General features: G+C 39.1%; 1 protein-coding gene across 1 annotated transcript in view; it reads right to left on the bottom strand.

Annotated features, from left to right (window-relative positions):
• Positions 1-21,253, bottom strand: part of nup98 (nucleoporin 98 and 96 precursor) — a 29,770-nt gene extending 8,517 nt beyond the window's left edge. Inside the window, 25 exon segments of the mRNA XM_042711069.1 lie at positions 72-341; positions 2,049-2,281; positions 2,379-2,796; positions 2,889-3,006; positions 3,104-3,325; positions 4,360-4,512; positions 4,648-4,825; positions 4,923-5,061; positions 5,276-5,389; positions 5,478-5,758; positions 5,839-5,958; positions 6,060-6,247; positions 6,385-6,518; positions 6,654-6,794; positions 6,881-6,973; positions 7,134-7,251; positions 7,432-7,584; positions 7,699-7,853; positions 7,937-8,120; positions 8,298-8,405; positions 8,512-8,651; positions 8,774-8,957; positions 17,190-17,284; positions 17,362-17,468; positions 21,056-21,253. Of these exon segments, the coding sequence (XP_042567003.1) occupies positions 72-341; positions 2,049-2,281; positions 2,379-2,796; positions 2,889-3,006; positions 3,104-3,325; positions 4,360-4,512; positions 4,648-4,825; positions 4,923-5,061; positions 5,276-5,389; positions 5,478-5,758; positions 5,839-5,958; positions 6,060-6,247; positions 6,385-6,518; positions 6,654-6,794; positions 6,881-6,973; positions 7,134-7,251; positions 7,432-7,584; positions 7,699-7,853; positions 7,937-8,120; positions 8,298-8,405; positions 8,512-8,651; positions 8,774-8,957; positions 17,190-17,284; positions 17,362-17,440 (4,018 nt within the window). The 5' untranslated portion in view covers positions 17,441-17,468; positions 21,056-21,253.
• Positions 21,254-21,561: the final 308 nt, after the last annotated feature.

The raw sequence follows: 21,561 nt of genomic DNA, 5'->3' as shown, positions 1-21,561 counted from the left end.
ACCACATATGTTGTTGTACAGCATGCAACTTGACATTAAGCTTTTAGGATCAAAAAAATGTGCACACTCACCACTCTTCTGGGACAGTTTGCAGGCTTTGCTTATGCAGTGGCAGGTAAGGTAACTGAATATGGCCTCAGAATGGTTGCGCTGAAGGGCTCGGCCCACCTCCTCCTCAATGCATTCAGCCGCACACTCAGAGAGCCAGTGCGAGAAGCTCCTTCGCCTCTCAAGCTGCTGCTGGTAGTCTGAGTATTGCTCAGTCTCCACATCCAGGTCATCCAAATGACCAAAAAGAGCAGCACACAAAGTCCAAACTTGGCGCCAATGGGCCAGACCAGCACGTGGAAAATAAAAATGATTTAATATATAATTCTTAGTATCTTAATTGGGGTATTAAAATGATTTAATATATAATATGCATACTTATTATAACTTATATATATATATATATATATACACACACACACACAAACACTACTGTCTAAGCTTAAGGTTGGTATGATTGAAAAAGCGAATAGAAAGTTAAAAGAACTGCATTCAGAATTTATTAATTTAGAAATTGAAATTGTAGCGTTTGAGATGTTAAATCACGATACAATTGGGGGTAGGAGTTTATATGAATGTATTTCTGAGGGGAACGGTCTTTAGAAAAGTTTAGATGGTATTTTCTTCTTATCTCACATCTGTATAATACATATTAAAGTAGTGTTCATAAATGCAGTGCTGCTTTGTTTACAGCTGTAAACAAGGAAAAGCTATTTTGCTGCTGTTCTACAAGTACCACCTGCTATCAGAAAGGGAATTTGCATTTTCTTTCAGCCCATGCCTGTTTTTTGTTTTATGTGGTACAGTATTACAAATCTAAAGTCAAACCATTCTGTTTTTGCTTCCAATTTCAAAATTATACAAATCTAATATAGATTAAAACCTGCTCATCTTTGTTTGGATCATGATAAAAATACAGTGGTTGCCTCTAATTTTAAAATGGAAAGAGCACAGGCAAAGCCTTAGAGATTTATATTTATATTTATATTTATAAATGCAAGTCATTCTCTGCCAGTAGGAGGCACTTTCTGTCAGCAGTTTTCCCAGTAATGGCAGTACACAAAGCATGCAGAAGCTGGATGAAACATGCAGCGTTCATATTATTTATTCAGTGAAATCACAGCCTTTCAAAATTTAATCGTCACTTTAAACATATCGCAATTCTTGTCTTTCCATCCCCAAATTTAAGACCTTCTAAAATCATAATTAAGACTTTCTTGTACCATTTATACGGCCTTTTATATGGCCTTAAATTTGATAGCTAAATATTAGACTTTTTAAGGACCTGTCAACTTTCCAAATATTTTGGAATGACATTGTTTTTTCACTCACTGAAAGTTTCATCTGTCTGTGTGCCATTTTCTGCTCTCTTCACTGCACACACGACTGCATATCTGAACGTTAAGCAGCAGTTAACTTAAAAGTAGTAGCAACCTGTAGCCCTGTGGGACCCAAACGGCTCTACTGAGCTGACCTTATTGTGCTTGATGTAAATTTTTTATTAGAAAATTTTATTTATTTAGCTTAGCAGCTTAGCAGTCCAGATGGACGCATTTCACGGTCCAGATTCAGATCAGAGTCTGCCAGTTGGCGACCCCTGGGTTAGAAAGTTGGACTTGTAACCCAGAGGTCAGGTGTTCAAGTCTCGGTACCACAGGGATTGAAGGTGGGGGGAGTGAATGAACAGAGCTCGCTTCCACCTTGAATACCAAAACTTAGGTGAGACCCTTGTGCAAGGCATAGAACCCCCAATTGCTCCCCGTGCGCCAAAGCAAAAATGGCTGCCCACTACTCCGTGTGTGTTCACGGTGTGTGTGTGTGTGTATGTGTACTTGGATGGGTTAACTGCAGAGCACAGATTCCAAGTATGGGACACTATACTTGGCTAAATGTCACTTCACTTTCACAATCTTCAAAATATCTTCTAGGTGACAGAATTTTCATTTTTGGGGAAACTACCCCTTTAAGATTTATAAAACAGCATTTATAAAACTGCATACCATCCCCTCCTCCTATATCTTTGTTGACCTCTACAATCCATTCTGCATAACCATGCAGAGCATCCACTCCTTTTGCTGGCTGGATGAAGGGACAGGAATGCTCCATGTTGATTGTGCTGTGCTTTAGACCAATCTCCAGTGGTTTGTGATATAAAGCAAGGCTTTCTGCTGACTGTTTGGGCTTCAGGCCAACCACCTGCTCTATATGCACTTTAAATGGACTTTCAGTGATCCTGGTATGATGCAACAATAAGAAAAATATGAAAAAATTCTGCTGAACTTTAGTTGTGCATTGTTTGCACTGATAAACTATAGAGAAGCTAAACTTACGGTTTGCTTTTGGTAGGTTTGGGTAAGAAGCCAAATCCCATGATCTCTGCCGACTGCTCCTTCATTGCCTCTGTGACACTAAGTTGATCTCCACAGTGCACCAGTGTCCAGTTGGGACCCCAGCCCACTCTGAAAGATCGCCCTCTGAACAAAGCAGCATCCATTAGCAGACGGCCTTTTCCTAGAGTTATGGAGCTTTCCAGAGGTACTGGCCCCCCTAGCCTGCGGGTCCCCACAGTTCAAATAGTAGGTTCTGGGGGAGGGGCCGGCAACAGGAAGGAAGGACCCAATGATGGCCATGGAGATTCTGATGCTAGTGACTTGCTAAGCTTCTGAGGTATTCCTCTAAAAGGAGCCTCTGGCAACTGGGAAAAAAGTCCTCCTCCTGAGTTGAACTTGGTTTGTAAAAGGGCTCCAACTGTGATAGAAAAGCCACAATATCAGACATGTTTAAAGAAGTATATTTCCCACAAGTATGTAAACTGCCTTATATGCATTAGGCTGGCATACTTGATTGCCGACCAGCTCCAGAAAGCAAAACTTCAGGGGAAGCCACATCCTGTATGAGCTTTGAAGAACCATGCTCTTGAAACAAATCACATTCATCATCCTCTGCAAAGAGAGAGGCCTTCATAATCGGTTTAGAAAACAAATCAAAATTGATTAAAACAACAGAAAATTATGGGTTTCCAAATGATGACACGATGATTACACATACACACTACCTGTAAGGTATGAGGGTTGATGCCCATTGAGGAAGCAATCTGACTTGATGCAGACACAGGCTTGCGCTCGGCAGGAGTCTCAGATCTCAGCTTATTCTCCTCCAGAGTCCTCTTTCCATCCCCCTCACCCAAAACACTGTCTGCTGGGTGCTCTTGAGTAATGTCAGCCATGTCACTGTCCAACTCTGACACATGGCTGAGCAGCTCAAGAACTGCTGTGCTCTACACATGGATACAAAGAGATCAAATCAAGTCTTTATTATTGATATGAGTGGATGATAAGGTCAAGAACTGATTTGATTTTTTTTTTGATACAAAGTGATACTTCTTCGGCAATGTTAAAGTTGACAGAAAGCAAACTTTCAAACAGAAATACATTATTACCTAAATAATTCGACAGGCATCAAGATTCTAGTTGTTGCCTATTCAAAACATTGCCATGAAAGCATTGTTTAGCCATGAAATGTCCTGACACAAACATTTTATCTTTATTGTATCTTTATTTATCAATAAAATACATGACAAAAATCAAATCAAATTCACACACTTCCACTCATACATGTTTCACTGCTATACTTCCAACTAAAACAATCTTAAATCTCACAAACTCATTTGTAGAATCTCTCAAATCATAATTTTTTGATTACTGAATTTAGTGTTTTTTAATTAATGTGTTTAATGTTAATCTAAAATTCAATTGGTTAAACTGATTATTTTATTGTGTTCCTGTGAAAAGTCACAAATATCATAACACACAAACATACTTCATAATTCAGCAAAGATGAAAGAACCTCAAGCATAATGCTTGGCTGCATCTTATTCCACTCAAAACACATTCAGAATTGCCCTTGTATTTTCATTCTGTGTAAACAAAAGCAATATTTTCATTAAATAAATTGTAACAATTTAAATTTCACTGAAAATGAAAAGTATAGTCTTTACACTTTAAGCACCTGCTAATCACAGCTGCAAAGAAATACAGTCAACGTTACAAACTATAAATATTACATAAAAGGCAACTCCCTTTATTATATAAACTTTCTCTGTAAACTCTTAATATTTAAAATGTGTGCACAGCATTTCAATAACATCCAATCTCTTGGCATCACAAATGAAAAGCATTTGAACCACTAAATCTCTTTGCTCTCTCCCCGCTGCTAGTATTGATCTGGACTGCGGGGAGCACAGCAGGTATATGTGAACTTGAGTGGCACCCGAAGACCAATGTGTCAGACCCAGTGCGTTCCTCAGTCTACCTGAGCCTGTGGTGACATCTGCTGCTGGGTCAGTGGAAGCTGTGGGATCACAGGTGGAACACCTGTCTTCAGCTTCTTCAGTTCAAGCTTGGTGGGGGGAGCTTCCTCTTCTTCATCAGATTCCTGGAGTCCGTACTTTGAGAAGTGGGCCACCTGTAGAGGAGATTTTGGTTACATTGTAAAGATTTACACATGACAACAGCTAACTATGTAACACAAGATCAGTCAAAAAATAAAATGTGGATTGACTATAGAGCAGTAAATGGAATGTGGAGTAGACGCACATACCTCAAAGACCCAGGAGCCAGTTTCAGGACGGTATTCCAAGAAGCGGGCACCCTGTTTACGCGAGGCTGCCTCAAGTCGACCCTCGTAGTTCATCTCAGTCAGCCTCTCTGGACTCTTAATCTGAGAGCATGTTGTCTTGTCATTGGGCCACACACCATCTAGAGTCACCTCGGCACGTCTGTGTGTTACAAGAAACAAAATACATTGCAACAACTCAATTTTAAAGAGCAACCAATGCAGTTGAAGAGGAGGCAAAAGCAATCGATGCACATTACCTGTTTAGTCCCTCTCCAACAGGAGGCTTGTCTTTGTCATTAGGGTACACGATTATTTCCTTACGCCTGAAGTGCACAATCTCATCCAGGTTCATGTTGGTGAGATTCACCTCACCAGAGAAGAAAACTGATCCATAGCCTGCAAAAAAAAATTTCATAAAGGTTAATTTTTGTTGGTTTAATCTTGTGATAATAGAAGTATTATGCATTTGAAGTAGATCAAAAAAGTTAAAAGTTGTCTTAAGACAAGGAAACATTTTGGTTTTAGGAGATTTTGATCCACTTCAAATGTTGACTAGTGTAGATTATCATTTGTTCTTGGTGCACCATGGTGCTTCATGCAATACTTTTACCTTTCCTGCCGACCGTGAAGTTCTCCACAATACACTCCCCATTCTCATTCAACATCCTTCCTAGCTCTTCCATTGATGGGATGGTGTAGTAGCCCACACGGGTAAGAACTATACCTGAGAGAGGACAGAAATACCTTCTCATCAGTTTCGTAGATTGTCGTGTACAGTATGTTTTGAAGTATGTCAACCGAGACAAGCATACCAGCTGGGTGAGGAGGTTTCTGAGCCTCCAGCTCCTCATCTCGCTCCTCCTGAATAGAATCCTCTGCCAGCGAGATGTCCTCACTGCTGGCCTCCAGGCCATTGCGATGACTGGCAGTTCCCCGCATGTTGAACTCTGAGATTGTGTCCTGTAGCAAGGGGCTCGGCTGGGCGTGTGGAATTGGTTTGGTGATCGGGTTTGTGTAGAACTTGGAGACCTCCAGATCATCCTCCCCACTTCTCTCCACAGTTACTTCTCTGGTCTCTCCATCCATACTCAGACTGATGTGTGACAGGAAAACGTTGAAATATATGGTTGAATCTTTACTAACTTCAGCAGTTAAGAACTAGTGTAAACTTACCTGAGCCCATTTTGTGGGTATTCTGAAGGGGAGGCCAAGTCATCAGCCTCTCTGTTCACAGGGCTGTTATACAGACTGCTATTATTCAGATTCTTCAAAACAAGCTTCTTTATGCTCTTCCTAAAAGAAAAACACACAGACAGGAACACTTTAGTTAGCACACTACATCTTGAGCTATATGTGCACTAAGAGTAGCTGGAGTTATGAAGTCAGGTTCTTACCTAGGCATGAAGGCTCCATTGTTAAGAGAGGGTTCATCATCATCAAGTCCATCAAAGAGCTGAGATTTGGAGGAGCCTGATGAGGACAGTGCTTTGGGACGAACACGGGTGGCAGGACGAGGGGTCAGTTTATACTGAGTAGGGGTAGTCAGGGCTTTCTGGGCAGCTGGATTTGTGGGCTTTAGACGCTAATGATGGAGAAGATATGTTAGCAGTGCATGTACTGTGCTAAATGGTAAGAAACAAGTCATCTTTTATTGAGCCACTCACTAATCTTTTCAAATAACCAATATATATAAGGACCATGTAAACTGTAAAATCAAACCTCTTCCTTCTTCTTTGGGTCTGACAGTGGATTTCTGAAGAGGGGTGAGTCTCCAAAAGGAGAATAGGCCAATGCATTGATCTGCTGTTGGAGGACAGCCTGCTGCGCAGCTGATGCATTGGGGTCAGTCAGAGCTGTGAACAAAACATAGTATACCAGTTATTTATTTTACAGAATTTCAAAGAAATCTGTCTAGTATGAAGTACTCAATTTAACATGATTACAATCAGTTATGGGAATTAAATCATTTATGAAGCATCTGCACTGACCAACAGGCTGTTGAGGAGCACCAAAATTCAGAGTGTTGGCTCCAGTGTTGAAGCCTCCAGTCCCGAAGGTGCCCAGTGACCTAGGGTGGAGCCCAGCTTTCTGGTTGTTCCCAAACAATGATGTCTGGCCAGTTCCTACAGCTGAAAATACAGACTAATACTTTGAAGCAATGTTTTCATTCTTACAATAACAAATGACAACAAAAATCATGCACCCTAAAACATACCTCCTCCAAAGCCAGTTCCCAGTCCTGTTCCCAGGCCTGTCGTAGCAGTTTTGTTCCCAAAGAGACCCCCACCAGTACCAGTTGCACCAAATCCTTTAAAGTACACCAACATTGACATTTGAGAAGAAATATATTGACATTTCTAGATCAGATCTAAGTGCATACTGGTGAAATGAAGCCCATCACTTTCACCACCAAAACTGAGAATGAATCTGATAACAGCAAATACTAGTCAGCATTAACAAAGACTTACCAAAGGTTGAGGTGTTCGTGTTAGCCCCTAGAGTGAGTGTAGGCTTATTTGCTAACTTATTTGTGAATGTTCCAGTGGATGTTGCAATGGTGGTGTTTGTTGTTGGTGGTGGAGCAGTCTTGTTGGTTTAAGAGTTTGTTTGTTATTAAGAGCAAGTTAATCATTTACAAAAACAATGTAAAAACAATGCAAAAAATAAAAATAAAAATAAAAAAAAGGTAACTTACATTTGACCATGTTGAAAATCTAAAAATGGACTTTTGTAAAATACAGAAAAGAGGAAAAAACAAGAGCTAACTGTAGCCTCTCCAGAAGTCACCTGTGTACCCACATTCCCAAAGCCAGTGTTAGTTTGGCCGAAAATTCCTGTGCCAAATCCTGTGGCAGTACTTGTGTTAGTGTTTCCAAACAGTCCTCCAGCCTGAGAGGCAGCTGTGTTGCCAAACAGCCCTTATAAATAAAATATTGGATTAAACAAAGAATTAACCTGATGCTAGATTAATAAAATCAGTTAAGAATATTTAGTAAATCAGGGTAGACATTTACTACATCTGCTGGAACTCACCATGCTGCTGCTGTTGCCAAAGGAGAAAGTGTTATTTTGGGTGGTGGTAGCTGAACCAAATGGTTTGAAAAGACTGGAACCTTGCTGCTGTTGTTGCTGCTGCTGCTGCGGCTGGCCAAACAAACTTCCTGTGGTTGTACCAAAGCCCCCAGTGCCTGCAGTGCAAACACTTAGCACTCTTAAGACAAAAAAAAAAAAAAAAAAAATCTAAATAAACTATTAAAGTACAACCACTTACTTGTGCCAAATGAGGTCTTGTTCTGGCCGAAGCTGAAGCCAGTGTTTGGAGTTGAGGGTCCAAAAAGTCCAGTGCCAGTACTGGGAGTAGCTGTGGCTGCCGCTCCAAAGAGACCACCTGTGCCAGCTGCCATGGGGTTGGAAGGACCCTTCCTTCCTGCCTGATAATCCTCAAGCCTTAATTCCTAAGATCAAGAAAAGAAAGGTGTATTTCTTTCATCATGGCTTGAAATCCTCAAAAATTTGTTACATATTTTCTCTGCAGACAGTTTATCAAAGCACCTGACAAACAGTGCTTGACAATTATTTCAGCAGGCTGCCAAGTACTAAAACAACTATCACAAAAAGAGAATTCAAACTACCTCTAAGGATTTGTTCTCGTATTCCTTCATGGCAGTGATACACTGGTGTTTGGTGTTGATGCTGGTTGTCACACCTCCTTTTACCATTGTGTCACTCCCAGTTGGTGGCTGCAACAAAACACAAAAGATTTTGGTTAAAAATCATGTATGAAAAACAGGTAGCTAAATTACCAGTATGAAGAAGAATAAAAAGTATAATCATTTCTAAACGAACATTGAATTTGATTGTTGTGCCAGGGGGAGCAGCAGTGAAATTTGATGACCCAAACAAAGAGCCTGATGTTCCTCCAAAAGGATTGGATGTTGTGTTGGTTGTCCCGAATAATCCACCGCTACTGGTGCTGGTACCGAAAGCTGCAAATCATTTAAAAGTTACTTAGGTCCATTATGTTTGAGCTATTCTTTTAATCCAAGACACAACTTCTACAACAAATCAAACAATTTATAGCTAAACTGGAATGCTGCAGGAAACTTACTGCCAAAAGTGGCTGGTTTGTTGGCACCAAAGGCATTATTCTGCTGGGAAAACAATCCTCCACCTCCAGTGTTGGTGCTTCCAAAAAGGCTGTTTGATGTGCCACTGGTGGCACCAAACCCAAACCCACTACTGGTGGAGGATGTAACAGGCTGACTGAAGGTGCTTGAGCCAAATAGGCCACCGAGGACAGACACAAATATTTCAATGTAAATCACACACTGTTGACCAAATACAACATTCTTATGGGACAACTCGTTTCTTATGTGATAGCACATCAGTTTGTAATGCAATCTTTTTTCAAAACCATCTTCAAATCAATAATATTCAGCTAAGTCTTCTCAGTGAGTCACCACTTGACTGAATTTGATTTGTTCATCATTAGCCAATTCACTTTAGAGATGACAGTCAACAGTAAGGCTGTGCAATTAATCGCATGCGATTGTCACGCACATCTCATCAGTAGGGCTGGGCGATAAATTGATTAACTCAAATGTGTAGTTTACATAAACTTGTTTGAATGAAAATCAGTTTTCTCATTAGCCGCGTTTCCACTGTCGGGCTTAAAGCGGGCGAGCTAGTGCGTGCCAGGGCCAGTCGCATTTCCACTGTCACTTCTGGGGCTTGATCGTGCCTCGTCGGGGCTTCCTCGGGGCCAACGGCCAGGGTTTTTTGGCCCGACAAAAACCTTGGGCCAAAGCAGGCCAGCTGGGGCTAGAGGAGTGGTTATGAACAAAGGCGGAGTTTCTCCGCGTCTGGAAAGTGTCAGTGCCGTTATTTTCAGAAAGATAACAGCTATAACATCAACATTAAAAATTTTTAAAAATAAGCTGAGCTCAAAACTCACTTTCAGTCAGCAGCGAGTGTTTGAAATAATTTGATCCGATGTGGATTATAATTACTAAACAAGGCAGAAATATTTATAAGCGATGCAAAAGACTATGCACGCTAAACATTAAAGTTACCATAATAAACATGCTAAATGCAACCACTCGAAGAAATCAGACATCAGCTTCTTATTCTCCATCACAATTGTGTATTTATTTAGTAACATATTTTATCTGTCATAGCCTAAGTCTCGTCTCGAGAGCTTAGCTCCACGTATGTTTTTTGTTCGGGAGCTTTTATAAAAATAGAGTTATTATCATTCATTCTAAATGTGATGTATATAGGCTCCTGTGGCTACAAATAAACAGAAACAGACTCCATTGAATAAGCAGGCTATTTTCATAAGCGTTTAAAATAAATAAATAAAATAGAAATACATTTAGGCCTATTTCTGTGTGATTAATTTTGAGTCCTTATAAATTGATTCATTATGCTCAATGTATCACTTATAGTAAAACGTTGATGCTTTTGAATTTGAATTTTAATATTTAACAAAGCATGCAAACAAAAGGCCGCTGTTATCATGTTCGTTTTGTGATCGCGCTAGTTCCAGTGACTTATTTATTAGTTTTCTAATAACTTCTCTTTGTTGGTGAAATGATGGGGTTGCATGACGTTGTTCCTGAGAGGCGTGTAAAGGGCGGGTTTTAGTGACACGCAGCGGAGCTTCTGGCCCGACGGTGGAAACGCTGCGCTATTCTGGCCTCGGTGCTACTGGCCCGAGGCTATTAGCCCCGCCCGGCCCGTTTTAAGCCCTGGCTCGCACTGGCCCGACAGTGGAAATACGGCTATTAATATCTGCCAATGCTCCCCTCTGGGCTCCCGTAGTTCCGAATGGGCTCAGCCCTCCCCCTGTGTGTTTGCCATATTAGAGATACACAAACAACATGGCAGCGAGCAGGGAAGAACTCGTTCCCAAGAAAGGCACAGTGTCCTCTGTAATTTGGAATTGGTTCGGTTTTGCTGCGTCAGACACAGAACAAACAACACCCCACTGCAAAGTGTGTTTGAAGTCTGTTGCAAGCAAAGGTAGCAGTAGGACCAATTTACTGCTGCACCTCAAACAGAGGCCTGCTGCTGAGTGGGAGAGATGTTGTGCCCTACGAAATGAACAAGACCACGGCAGCACAAGCACACCAGCCAAAAAACAACCTACAGTCTTACAAACATTTACAAACTGTATCCAGTATGATAATAATGTACATTCTTAATAACTTACATTCCCAACGATCACAAAGGCAAAATAATTGCCCAGGGACTAAAAGATGCTGAGCTCCTGGAACCTTGCTGAAGACCAACTCACCTGTGTGACTACAGACAGCAGCACCAACATGATCACAGCTCTGAAAGACAATGAGTGGCCCAACCTCCAGTGCTTTGGACACAGATTGCACCATGCTATAGGTAGGAGTCTAATGGCTATGCATTCAAGTGATATATATTTTCCCATTGGCAAAAGACATGAGAACAGCCTAATTAATGCATGATGTAATTAATGCATTATATCAAACTATATATATATATATATATATATATATATATATATATATACCATATATATATATATATATATATATATACACACAAAATTGGCATGAATAATTATAATGGTATGCATGCCCCGTGTGTGTGTGTGTATGAGTGTGTGCCCTTTGTGCAATAATATTATGCAGAAAGCTGAAAAAAAAGACAAGTTTGTGAATTTGTCATGTTCCACTAAAATGTGTTTTGATTATGCATCTTTATTTATTCAAAGAATGGTGTGAAGGACCCACGGATTGAACATGCCGTTGGGGTGTGTAAAAAGGCTGTGTCTGCCTTTTCTTAAAGCTGGAAAAAAAAAAGAAGAGACATGACTGAAGTACAGGCTGAGCTTGGGCTACCCACTCATCAGTTAGTAACGGAGTCCCCGACCAGATGTGGTTCACGCCAAAAAAATGATAGAGATTTCTCAAACAGGAGAGGGCCATAGTCCATGTCCTGGGTTCAGACAAGAAAAGTTGTCATCTTGTGCCCACTTGGCAAGATCTTGATGTGTTGGAGTCCATAAATAAAGCTGTGAAACCACTCTAAGACTTTACTGATGCACTCTCCGGGGAGTCTTATGACAGCATTTCATACATTAAACCGGTGCTCCATCTGTTCAAAACCAGTATCCTACAGCCATAGGAGGAAGACACAGAGCTCACTAAAACAATAAAAAAAAAAAAAAAAAAAAAAAAAAAAAATTGTGGTACCTCTATGACAAATACAGCGACCCTGTGAAGGATGAACCCTTGGACATGTCCTCACTGATGGACCCAAGGTTTCGCACAATCTACACTGACCCAGACAAGGTGGAACAAGTCAAAAAAAAAAAAAAAAAAAAGGGCTGTCCCTGAAGCTGAGCTCATGTCTCTACCTGCTCCTGCCAACAACAGTACACCACAGCAGCCTGGCCCAGCTGTGCAGGTGCGTCAAGAAGCAGCACAGACTCCACCCAAGAAAAAGATGACTTTAGCTGCCTTCTTCAAAAAGAATGCAGCAGTGTCATCTCCCCACCAGTCAGAGGCAGTAAAGATAGAGACTGAGTGACAACTTACTTATTGACCCCTGAGGTAGACTCAGACTCAGATCCCCTTGAGTGGTGGAAGCACCACCAACAGAATTTTCCAAGGCTAAGCAATCTGGCAAAAAAAATACCTCTCGGTCCCAGCAATGAGTGCCCCCTAAGAGAGTGTGTGAGTGTGTGTGGGGGGGAGGGGGGAGCATTGTTACATGCCACCGTGCATGCCTCAAGCCAGAGATAGTAGACAGGCTTGTCTTCCTGGCTAAGAATGTTTAGAAAAAAGAAAGGATGTCCAAACTAAAAACAGTACAACAAATAAGCACCTTGTGCTCTCATGCACTGATATTTAATGCTGTTGAATGTTTTGTTTGCACTTAATCAGAACTACCTCCTATCTACTGAAGAGCAAGATGTTAAACTTGTGTTTAAAGAGAACTTATAAAAAAAAGTCACATAATTTAATGTTATGTTACGTTACATTTTCACTGTTTACCATGGCAGAGCCTGCCATATTGCCTTATTGGCTTGTTGTTTCTGATTGCACTTTAACCCCAAGGGGGAAATCCAGATCAAATCCCAGAAGGGAAAAATCAAAACAAAAAGTTAAAACTTGTTTTGAAAGATTTCTTTGTCATCATTGATTTTAAGGTTGGGGGGGGGGGGGGGGGATGTTGATTTATCGTAAATCGGATTTTTTTGTCAAAAAAAAATAAAAAAAAATAATTATATATATAAATCTTCATCACCTGCTTTCAGACAGAGCGGCATTTACTACACAGTAAGGCTGAACGATTAATTGCATTTGCGATGTCGAGATAAGAAAAAAAAAAAAAAAAAAAAATATTATCGCAGAGCCTGCATTTACACTCGGTCACGTGACTTGCAAGAGTAAAGAGGTGTGTTCGACTGGACTTGAAGATCGATTGGTGTATGACATCAAAGTACAGTGAGAGAAAACATAAGGAGATGTCCGCTCTCTTATAGCTCTCAAAGTACTTTGATGACACACTTTGATGATCGGTCTAATCAGCACTGCTTCAAGTAGAACACATCTAAGCAGTCTTCAGAGGAAGCATCAAGTTGGCACGCTAGTGTAGCCAAGTTCCGCGGTTCGGGAAAGCCCTAAATAAAACATTTTACGCCCCAGAATACTGGAGGACCCCCTAATTGGGCTAATTTTGAGTAGCAATAGGTCGGGTTTTGTTGTGAAAACCTGGCAACCCTGGCATGCTACACGCAGAAATGTTTTTGAAAGCGTATATAATATGAACATAGTTCAAAACGGCACATGAAATTACTCAAGCAGTAACAGTGTTACGGTGCATTTCATTACTGAAGACTTCGACCTTAATTATAACATATAAAAAGGAAACATATATTCTTATTTATTTGAAGTCTTTCTAAAGCAGTGGTTCTCAAAGTGTGGGGCGCACAAGTATTGCAGGGGGTGCACGGTCTATCAGCAGAAAAAGAAAATAAATAAAACAGTAAACAGCCAAAGGACGTAACTTAGAATGGGAGATGGATCGGTTTGTGAAAGGGAAGAGAAAAGCCATAGATCAGGGCTCCAGACTGCGACCAAATGGTCACATTTAGCGACCATTTTTTCTGCCGGTGAGACTAATTTTTGTGAGTGGTCGCACTGGCGCGACCACCGCATTGCCCAGCTCATAAGCTCTGGCGTTTCTGTTGCATTTGAGAAACATCAAACGGCAAACGAAACAAAACTAAACCGCGCTGTGCAGCTGAAACGTAGCGCGGTTTAGTTTCGCTTTCATTTCATTGTCATTTGATGTCTCTCAGATGCAACAGACCGTTTCTCAGCTCAGATCGCGACACAAACAAACTTGTCTGAGCTCAGAACAGCTTTACTTGGGAGCCAAAGTTGATTTCTCAACACTGTTACTGCACAGATGCAACAGTGCTGCGAGATCCAGTGGGAAGCGTTTGAATTCGCCGCACAATGATAAGATTGCTGCGAGATTTACTGAGAATCATTCAAATTCTGCACAGAAATTTGTCATGAACAGCGCTGACATACGTCAGGAAACCAGAAGCGGTAGCGTTAACTGTAACCATGGTGTTGTGGTAGAAATAGTCAAATGTATTACATAATTCATTTCAGGGTTTGTACAGCACTTTTCAGTGACTTTCAAGCATTTCACACAACTGTTTCCAGCGCTTTAAATCTCTAAAATTATCCAGTTTGAATGTAATTTTTAATGGGATGAACAAAATATACTTTGTAGTTAAACATTTATGTAAAATTAAAAAAACACATCAAATTATAACTAGTAGACAGCTGCAGAGGAGCACTTATTGGCTTATTAGTCATTCATTTATGCTTTTTCTCTATATTTTGAAATTATAAAATCACTATTATAAAATATCAAATCATCAAGAAATCTGATTTTGTCAGAATTTTACACTTTTTTGTATATAAAGTAAGAAAAGTCACAAACTTTTCTTCAATTTGCTACTTAATCACACATAATCACTGAACTTGGTCAGTTCCATATGCTAAAAGAATATGGATGGTACATTTAATAAGAGTGGAATATATAAATTTTCTGTATATAAAAAGTAGATTTTGCACCCGTTACTGTTATTAATAAAAATTAATTTTGTATGCATCTTAACTCAAGCTTAGTGCTTTACTGTCAAATCTGTATAAACAATAAATAAGAAATGAACATGAAATGTTATTAGTAACTGCACTTATTAATGCAAAACAATATTAATTTTATGATTAAATGATCTTTATTTTGAATACCCCCACAAACCACCCCCAGCGCTACCAAATCTGCTCCTGGTGCCACCATCTGTAGAACTTAGTGGCGCTGGTGCCACTGCTCTCAAATGTTAGTCTGGAGCCCGGTAGATGATGTCACACAGACCCAGGAAGATGCTGGTCATTCAAAAGCTAAATGCAGAAAATATGACGAGACATATCTTGCTCTTGGCTTCACTCACTGTGTCTATACCGGATGCTACAGTTGTCGAGTCACACTGCAACAGCTCTACTGGACACGACAAAGCAACCATTGCAAATCATTTTAACTTTGTGTCAGTACGTCATAAATAGAACAAGGCACCAGTTTAATGTCGGGATTTGTCAAGTCGCGTTGTACCACGCCACATCCAGTGTAGACAGCGTTATAATTGGTTTTACTGTATTTTGCCATGGCTCGCATCCGGTGTACACACGGTGATTAATGTTGTTGGTGAGGAGGAAAGCCTGTGTGTATCCTTAGCGGACAGCATGAAACCCACAATAAATAAATGAATAACAGAGAGAATAATAATAATAAATTTATTCTTTAATGTTTCAAGTGATGCAGGTGTTTTTTTCCCTGTAGGTTTTGTAAATTAAAAAAAAAAAATCATAATGTTTAGTGAAATTAGGTTATTTGGTGGACCAAAAAAGTTTGAGAACCACTGGTCTAAAGTTAACAGACAGCGTTTAAAAAGTGCAGTCCACGTATACATATGTTTATTAAAGTGACTTTGAATTACCTAAAGTAGTGTGTAAAGCAACATTTGTTTTTATATTTCTGCAATCTACTTTAGTTTTTGTGATTTGTATATTAATGTTTACATCAGGCATATTTATCAATGCTTTATGTTGTCATAATTATTACATGCTTAAAAAGGTTGATGTTCAACAAATCAGATCAATATACTACTATGATAGTATTTTTTAAATAAAAACGTCATTCATATAAATTCATGCATCACCTAATTACATCGTAACATATAGGCCTGGCGTACAGAAAATAACATTTCTGTTTAATCCATCTAATATTGTATTGGTCATACTATGCAATGATTTTAGCTCGTCTTTGTTGAATAATACAGAACATAAAGAGCTTAAAAAAATAAAAATAAAATTGCACATTAAATTGCAATCTTGGTAAAAAAATAAAATAAAAAACATTATTAGATTATTTTCCAAAATTGTTCAGCCCTACTACACAGAGCTATAGTTCACCGACAATTAGGCAATATCACAGGTCAAATCGCCTGCGATACTGAACACGATATTGCGTAGCTTGTCAGTGAATTTACTCTGTGTAGTAAATGCCACTCCATCTGAAAGCAGGTGATGGAGATTTACTGCTACTCACAGGACCGGCTTTACTGATGAGATGCACGTGACAATTGCATGCGATTAATTGCACAGCCCTAGTCAACAACAATACTCTGCATGTTAAACATTTGCAAAGTAGAGCATGATTGTGGTGACTCAAGCTGTAACAGAACAAAAGAACTGTTCCAGTGCTCAAATCAGTGAGAACAACTGGTCTTGCAAAGCCAACCTGCAGGATTGCATTGCCATGTTACATCTACACATATAAATGAAAGCACAATCTTAAGCCCCTTTCACACTGCGATTCCGGAAAATACACAAGTAATGTGTCCCGGCAATTGTTCCTGGGTCGCTAGATTTTGCCCCTTTCACACTGCCAGTGATTACCCAGAATATGTGCGTACTTTCACACACAACCCGTGAAGGTCCCGTGAAGACACATGATATCAGGGTGTGACGTGTAATGTACGAGTCGAAAACACTAGGCACGTTAACTTTCTCTTAAGCTTGCGAATGATCTCAGCTTCAGCATGGAAAGTGAGGAACTAACTGATCTCTGCTTTGTTACAGTTTGCACATATTCGTCTCGTCATGAACGTTGATCTGCTTTCAAAACACCCGCTAAAGGAGTCGCGCAATAACGTGCATCATCACTACAACACACCCTTTACGGCATTAGTTCTGGCTTTTGTTCACACAGTGCTCATTGTTACTAGGTCCCCAACCCGGGATCAATCCCGGAATCAATCCCGGGACGTGTTTGCGTTCACACAGAAGGTGATCCAGCAATGTTCCGGCAATTTTCCGGGTCTAACATGTAGTGTGAAAGGGGCTTTAGATAAGGCTCAACTACAAAGCAAATAACTTTTTCTGCTACAGAAACAGCATACCAGGTTTGTTCTGGGTGGTCCCAAACAGTCCTCCTGTGTTGTTTGTTGTCCCAAATGCTGAAGATCCAAAGCCCCCTGTTGCTCCAAATCCAGTGTCTAAAAAAAACCCCCACAAAATTCTTATGTTGTCTCTGTACAATATTAATTCTTGGTTTTCTAATAAACAAACTTACTTTGTTGCCCAAATGTTGAAGTAGTCCCAAATCCTCCTGTCCCTCCCCCAAAGGGAGCGCCAAAAGATTTGTTGAACATCTTGCACTGCTATAGAGCCTGCATATGTCTGCACAAAAGACAAAATCTTTAATTTCTAGCACAGCAAATACACTTCAGCTGCTTTACTAACAATCAATCTTTTCAATATCTAAATGGTTATTATTATTAGGTGTTCCAATATGGTTTTGATCACTACCATGCTGAATATTGCATTTAATCTTTAGACTTATTTCCTATGGCCTGTGCCAATATCACAATGACTAATACAGGGTTTTTCCTGGGTCAAAATTGGTCTTCGGTGGTGGCTGACCGACATGGTCATCCACACAGAGCAAAGAGGACCCTAGTACCCACATGATCCGCAAGCCCAATATTGACAATAAATGTTACATTTAAAATAAATACAAAGAAACAGTTTGTGATTTTCTTATCCTATTTATTCATGAAAAAACGATCACTGTCAGGCTAGATAGTAAAAGAAAGCGATTACAACTTATTTTACATGTAAACATCATCGAAAGTATATTTGAAATGTCAAAGGTATCACAATTTATCTATTTACAAATTATGCAATTATCAGACACAGATATTACCTGTCACTCTCACTGTCATCCTTTCTTGCCCTCTTTGCAAAAAAGCTGTGATTTTTCCACGACTGGCTTTCATAGTTTTGAAAGATAAAATCCTTTTTTGATAGACCTGATAATTATTTTAGTATAATCATATCAATTAAAAAGTAGCATTAAAAACGTAGCGTTAAAAGGTGTAAAAGTGTAATTTTTTTTGTGTTTATTTTAAGTTATGTCAGCTGCATGTGCGGAATGCTTGGAATAGTTGTAAGAGAAGATAAGGCAACTTTTTTTTTTGACTGCAATTCACACCCAGCGGTAATTCAGCAAAAATATTCTCCGAATGCACCACGTGAAACATGGATTCGGTCTTCCGACCTTTAGGATCAGTTGATTTTGATGCGAGGGAGAGAGCAAAGACAGAACTGAAGACGGAGAGTGCCCGCGTGGGGGTGGGGCGCTGTGCTCGTTCTCTCCGTCACTCTGTCTGTAGCCTGCTTCACTCACAAAACATAATTACAGATCAAATAAGGCTTTGGCGGGACAAAAAATTGTTTTGGCGGCCGCCAAAAAAATTTCAATGTAGGAAAAACCCTGCTAATATAGTTTATTTCCATAAATATCCTTGACTGGTGTTCCTGCTAGGGATAAATGGTGAAAATTATTAGATGAAAAGTGAAGAGTAAAAAACCTGTTGTACACAATCTTTCACATGCCTTCTGCCCTAATAGTTAATTAATATTGTGTTACACTTCTTTTTATTAAGAAATCTTTGAAGGTTTTTAAAGTCAATTCAAGAATATATTTTATATTGTCAGTAATATTTCAATATGAACATGCACTGGACTGAAGCAATGTAGGTTTACCTTATTATCCACACATCTTCCCACTCACAATTTATTTTTTTTTTTTTTTTAAGAAAAACCATGTTAAAATGTAATCATTATTGTATTATATTGCTTTATATGTTTTAACATGTAAAATAACAGCAAATGCACAAATTGCATAATTTTGCTTCTGAAAACTGAGGGTTTTTTTTATAAGATACAGGTGCATCTCAATAAATTAGAATGTCATGGAAAAGTTAATTTCATTCAGTCATTCAACTCACTTAACTCAAAATGTACTGTAATAAGCGCAGAATTGTCTGTTTACTCACTTTTGTCAATCGGAGTGAAAGAAACAGTGAGAGATGTTGAGACAGGTGAAAAGCGTTTGGGTTATAGTGAATATTGACCTGTTGTGCGTACCGTTTTTGCTCCCGCTGTAAGCAGGGTATAATCGCTGCATTTGGGGTAAAAAAGACAGAATTATGTATTGTGCCAAGAAGGCTGTCTGTTCGTTGACAGACACGAACTGATTGGCTGAAGCTTTACCGACTTCCTCCACTTATTAAAGATTCGGCACGGCCATCTGTGAGTGACGTTACCTCCCTATACAAACACACCCTCGTAGTATAGTCCCGCCCCCTCACATTGATTGACAGCTCTCCGTGTAGACGTCGGAAATACAAATGCAAAAGGAATTGCGATTCCATTTGAGTTTTGGCAGTTTACATGTGCAATGCATGAGAGAATGAAAAAGCAAATGTGGTAATTAATATTGCTATTTAAATATGACAGGCTCATAACTCGTAAGACATGGGAAATACAGTAGCAAATGGACCTTGCTTTTTCATTTGAAATTTGGCACTTGCTGTGCGTTCGCGAAAGCGAAAATGCAAACGTTTTATAGTTTTATATATATTTTTTTTTTTTTTTTTTTTTTTGTATGTTTTTGCGGACTAATTTCAAATGGAATTGCAAATTGTGTTTTATATATATATATATATAAATATATATATATCTATATATAATATATATTATAATATTTATATTATGTTGTAGGCGCTATTCACGCCCCCTATATAAGGCTTGCTGAAGTCTTGCTGACTAGGCTTGCTGAAGTGAACTAACCCTGGCACATAACCTGCTCCGGAGCAGGTTAAGTTCAGAGAGATTGTTGCTGACTACTAACATATCGTTTTTGGAACCGAAAGTTGAGGTTATCCGCTTACTTACTCTTAAACATACGTATGTCACATAACCTGCTTTCTGGAATACCCCCCTGTATAATACATAAAAACATACACAAACTTTTTGGATTTTTAAACAAACCATCCCATTTAAAAGGAATTGCTTATTTTAACTGTTTCATATTTCAGGCTTTGCAGGGTTAATAAAGTTGATTTATGAACTCTGAATGGTTGCTTATACTTATGTTAAGTAAACTGATTGTTTCTTTTTTTATTGTCACTACTTTTTCAATATTAAGCACTTTAAATAACATTTATGTAATTTTTCTATAATTACACAACCACAAAGTCTAACTGGACATATTGAGATACTACAGCTACGTATTCAATAAGAATATTTATATTTGCATAATTCATTTTCCTACTTCATATATCTATACAGAAATAAATGTGCTTTCACGAGAATTCTAACCGTGCCAGTAAACAGGTTTAAAACCTACAGTAAAGCAGGGAGAAATGCGAGAACACTTACATAAATTTCAAAATAGCATAAACACAAACATCATGTGTCAGATACATATGATGTGCAGTAAAGAGACATGTCTCGGGTATTGTTAAATAACTTGTGATATCTGTTATTATTCATGCTAGTTTTGACTTGTTGGGCGCCAGAAATTTCATGTGCCAGTTGACTTAGGGCCTGTGGAATTGTGTTGTTAGATTTATGATTAACATTCTCCGCTCACCAACACATTTCATTATATATTTTGGTTTGTGCTGGATTAAACCTGAGAGAATCAGTTTGCACGAACAAGTGCGAAACAACGTTAGCCGTCATGTGCTTAACTTACATTAAAGTTTCTATTTCAAATACAATTATCTGGAGCTTTAACGAGCTGCTATCAATCGATTTCAAAAACCTTTCGATTAATTTAATCTACCACACAGATATACAAATGTCATACGCAAAGTCTCTACTTTCAAATTCACATGGCTCGCTACAAATGCTAACTTGCTAGCAATCAGGCTTGAAACGCACTTTATCCAACAAACAGATTTAAACAGACTTACCGTTTATTCTGCAGATTGGTTTATCAAACGTCCAGCAAATAACTCCTCACTCGAAAGGCTCGATATTTATGGCAAAGGTGAATCTGGAGTTGTCAGTTTTGGACATCAACTCTCTAACTTCGATCTCTGCTCAGTGTTGATGGAGGGAAACAATGTAGCTAGCTAGCTAACCGATAGCAAACCGCGTCATATTTAGACCCTAGACGTCATCACGCATCACGTGTTTATTTCTTCCAATTCGCCTTTTCATGTACCACACGCACGTGGAGGATGTTTTTATATAAATGTTCGTTCAGGAAAATATGTTGTTGTTGGTATGTGTACTCCTGTATCATTACTACTGTTCATAAAGCCAAATGTCCAACCTGGAAACCTATAAGCATGCCCCTTGGACATTTGGAAAGATTAATATGAACTATAGGATTAGGCCTATTAAATATAACAAGTCCATAGCAATTTGACATTTTTTAAAGACAAATTTTAAACATAATTAATGCACAGATAGG

Source organism: Cyprinus carpio, chromosome A21, assembly GCF_018340385.1.
Source record: "Cyprinus carpio isolate SPL01 chromosome A21, ASM1834038v1, whole genome shotgun sequence".
Taxonomy (NCBI): Eukaryota; Metazoa; Chordata; class Actinopteri; order Cypriniformes; family Cyprinidae; genus Cyprinus; species Cyprinus carpio.
The sequence above is the reverse complement of the archived record's forward strand: the minus strand, read 5'-3'. Positions and strand labels throughout refer to the sequence as shown.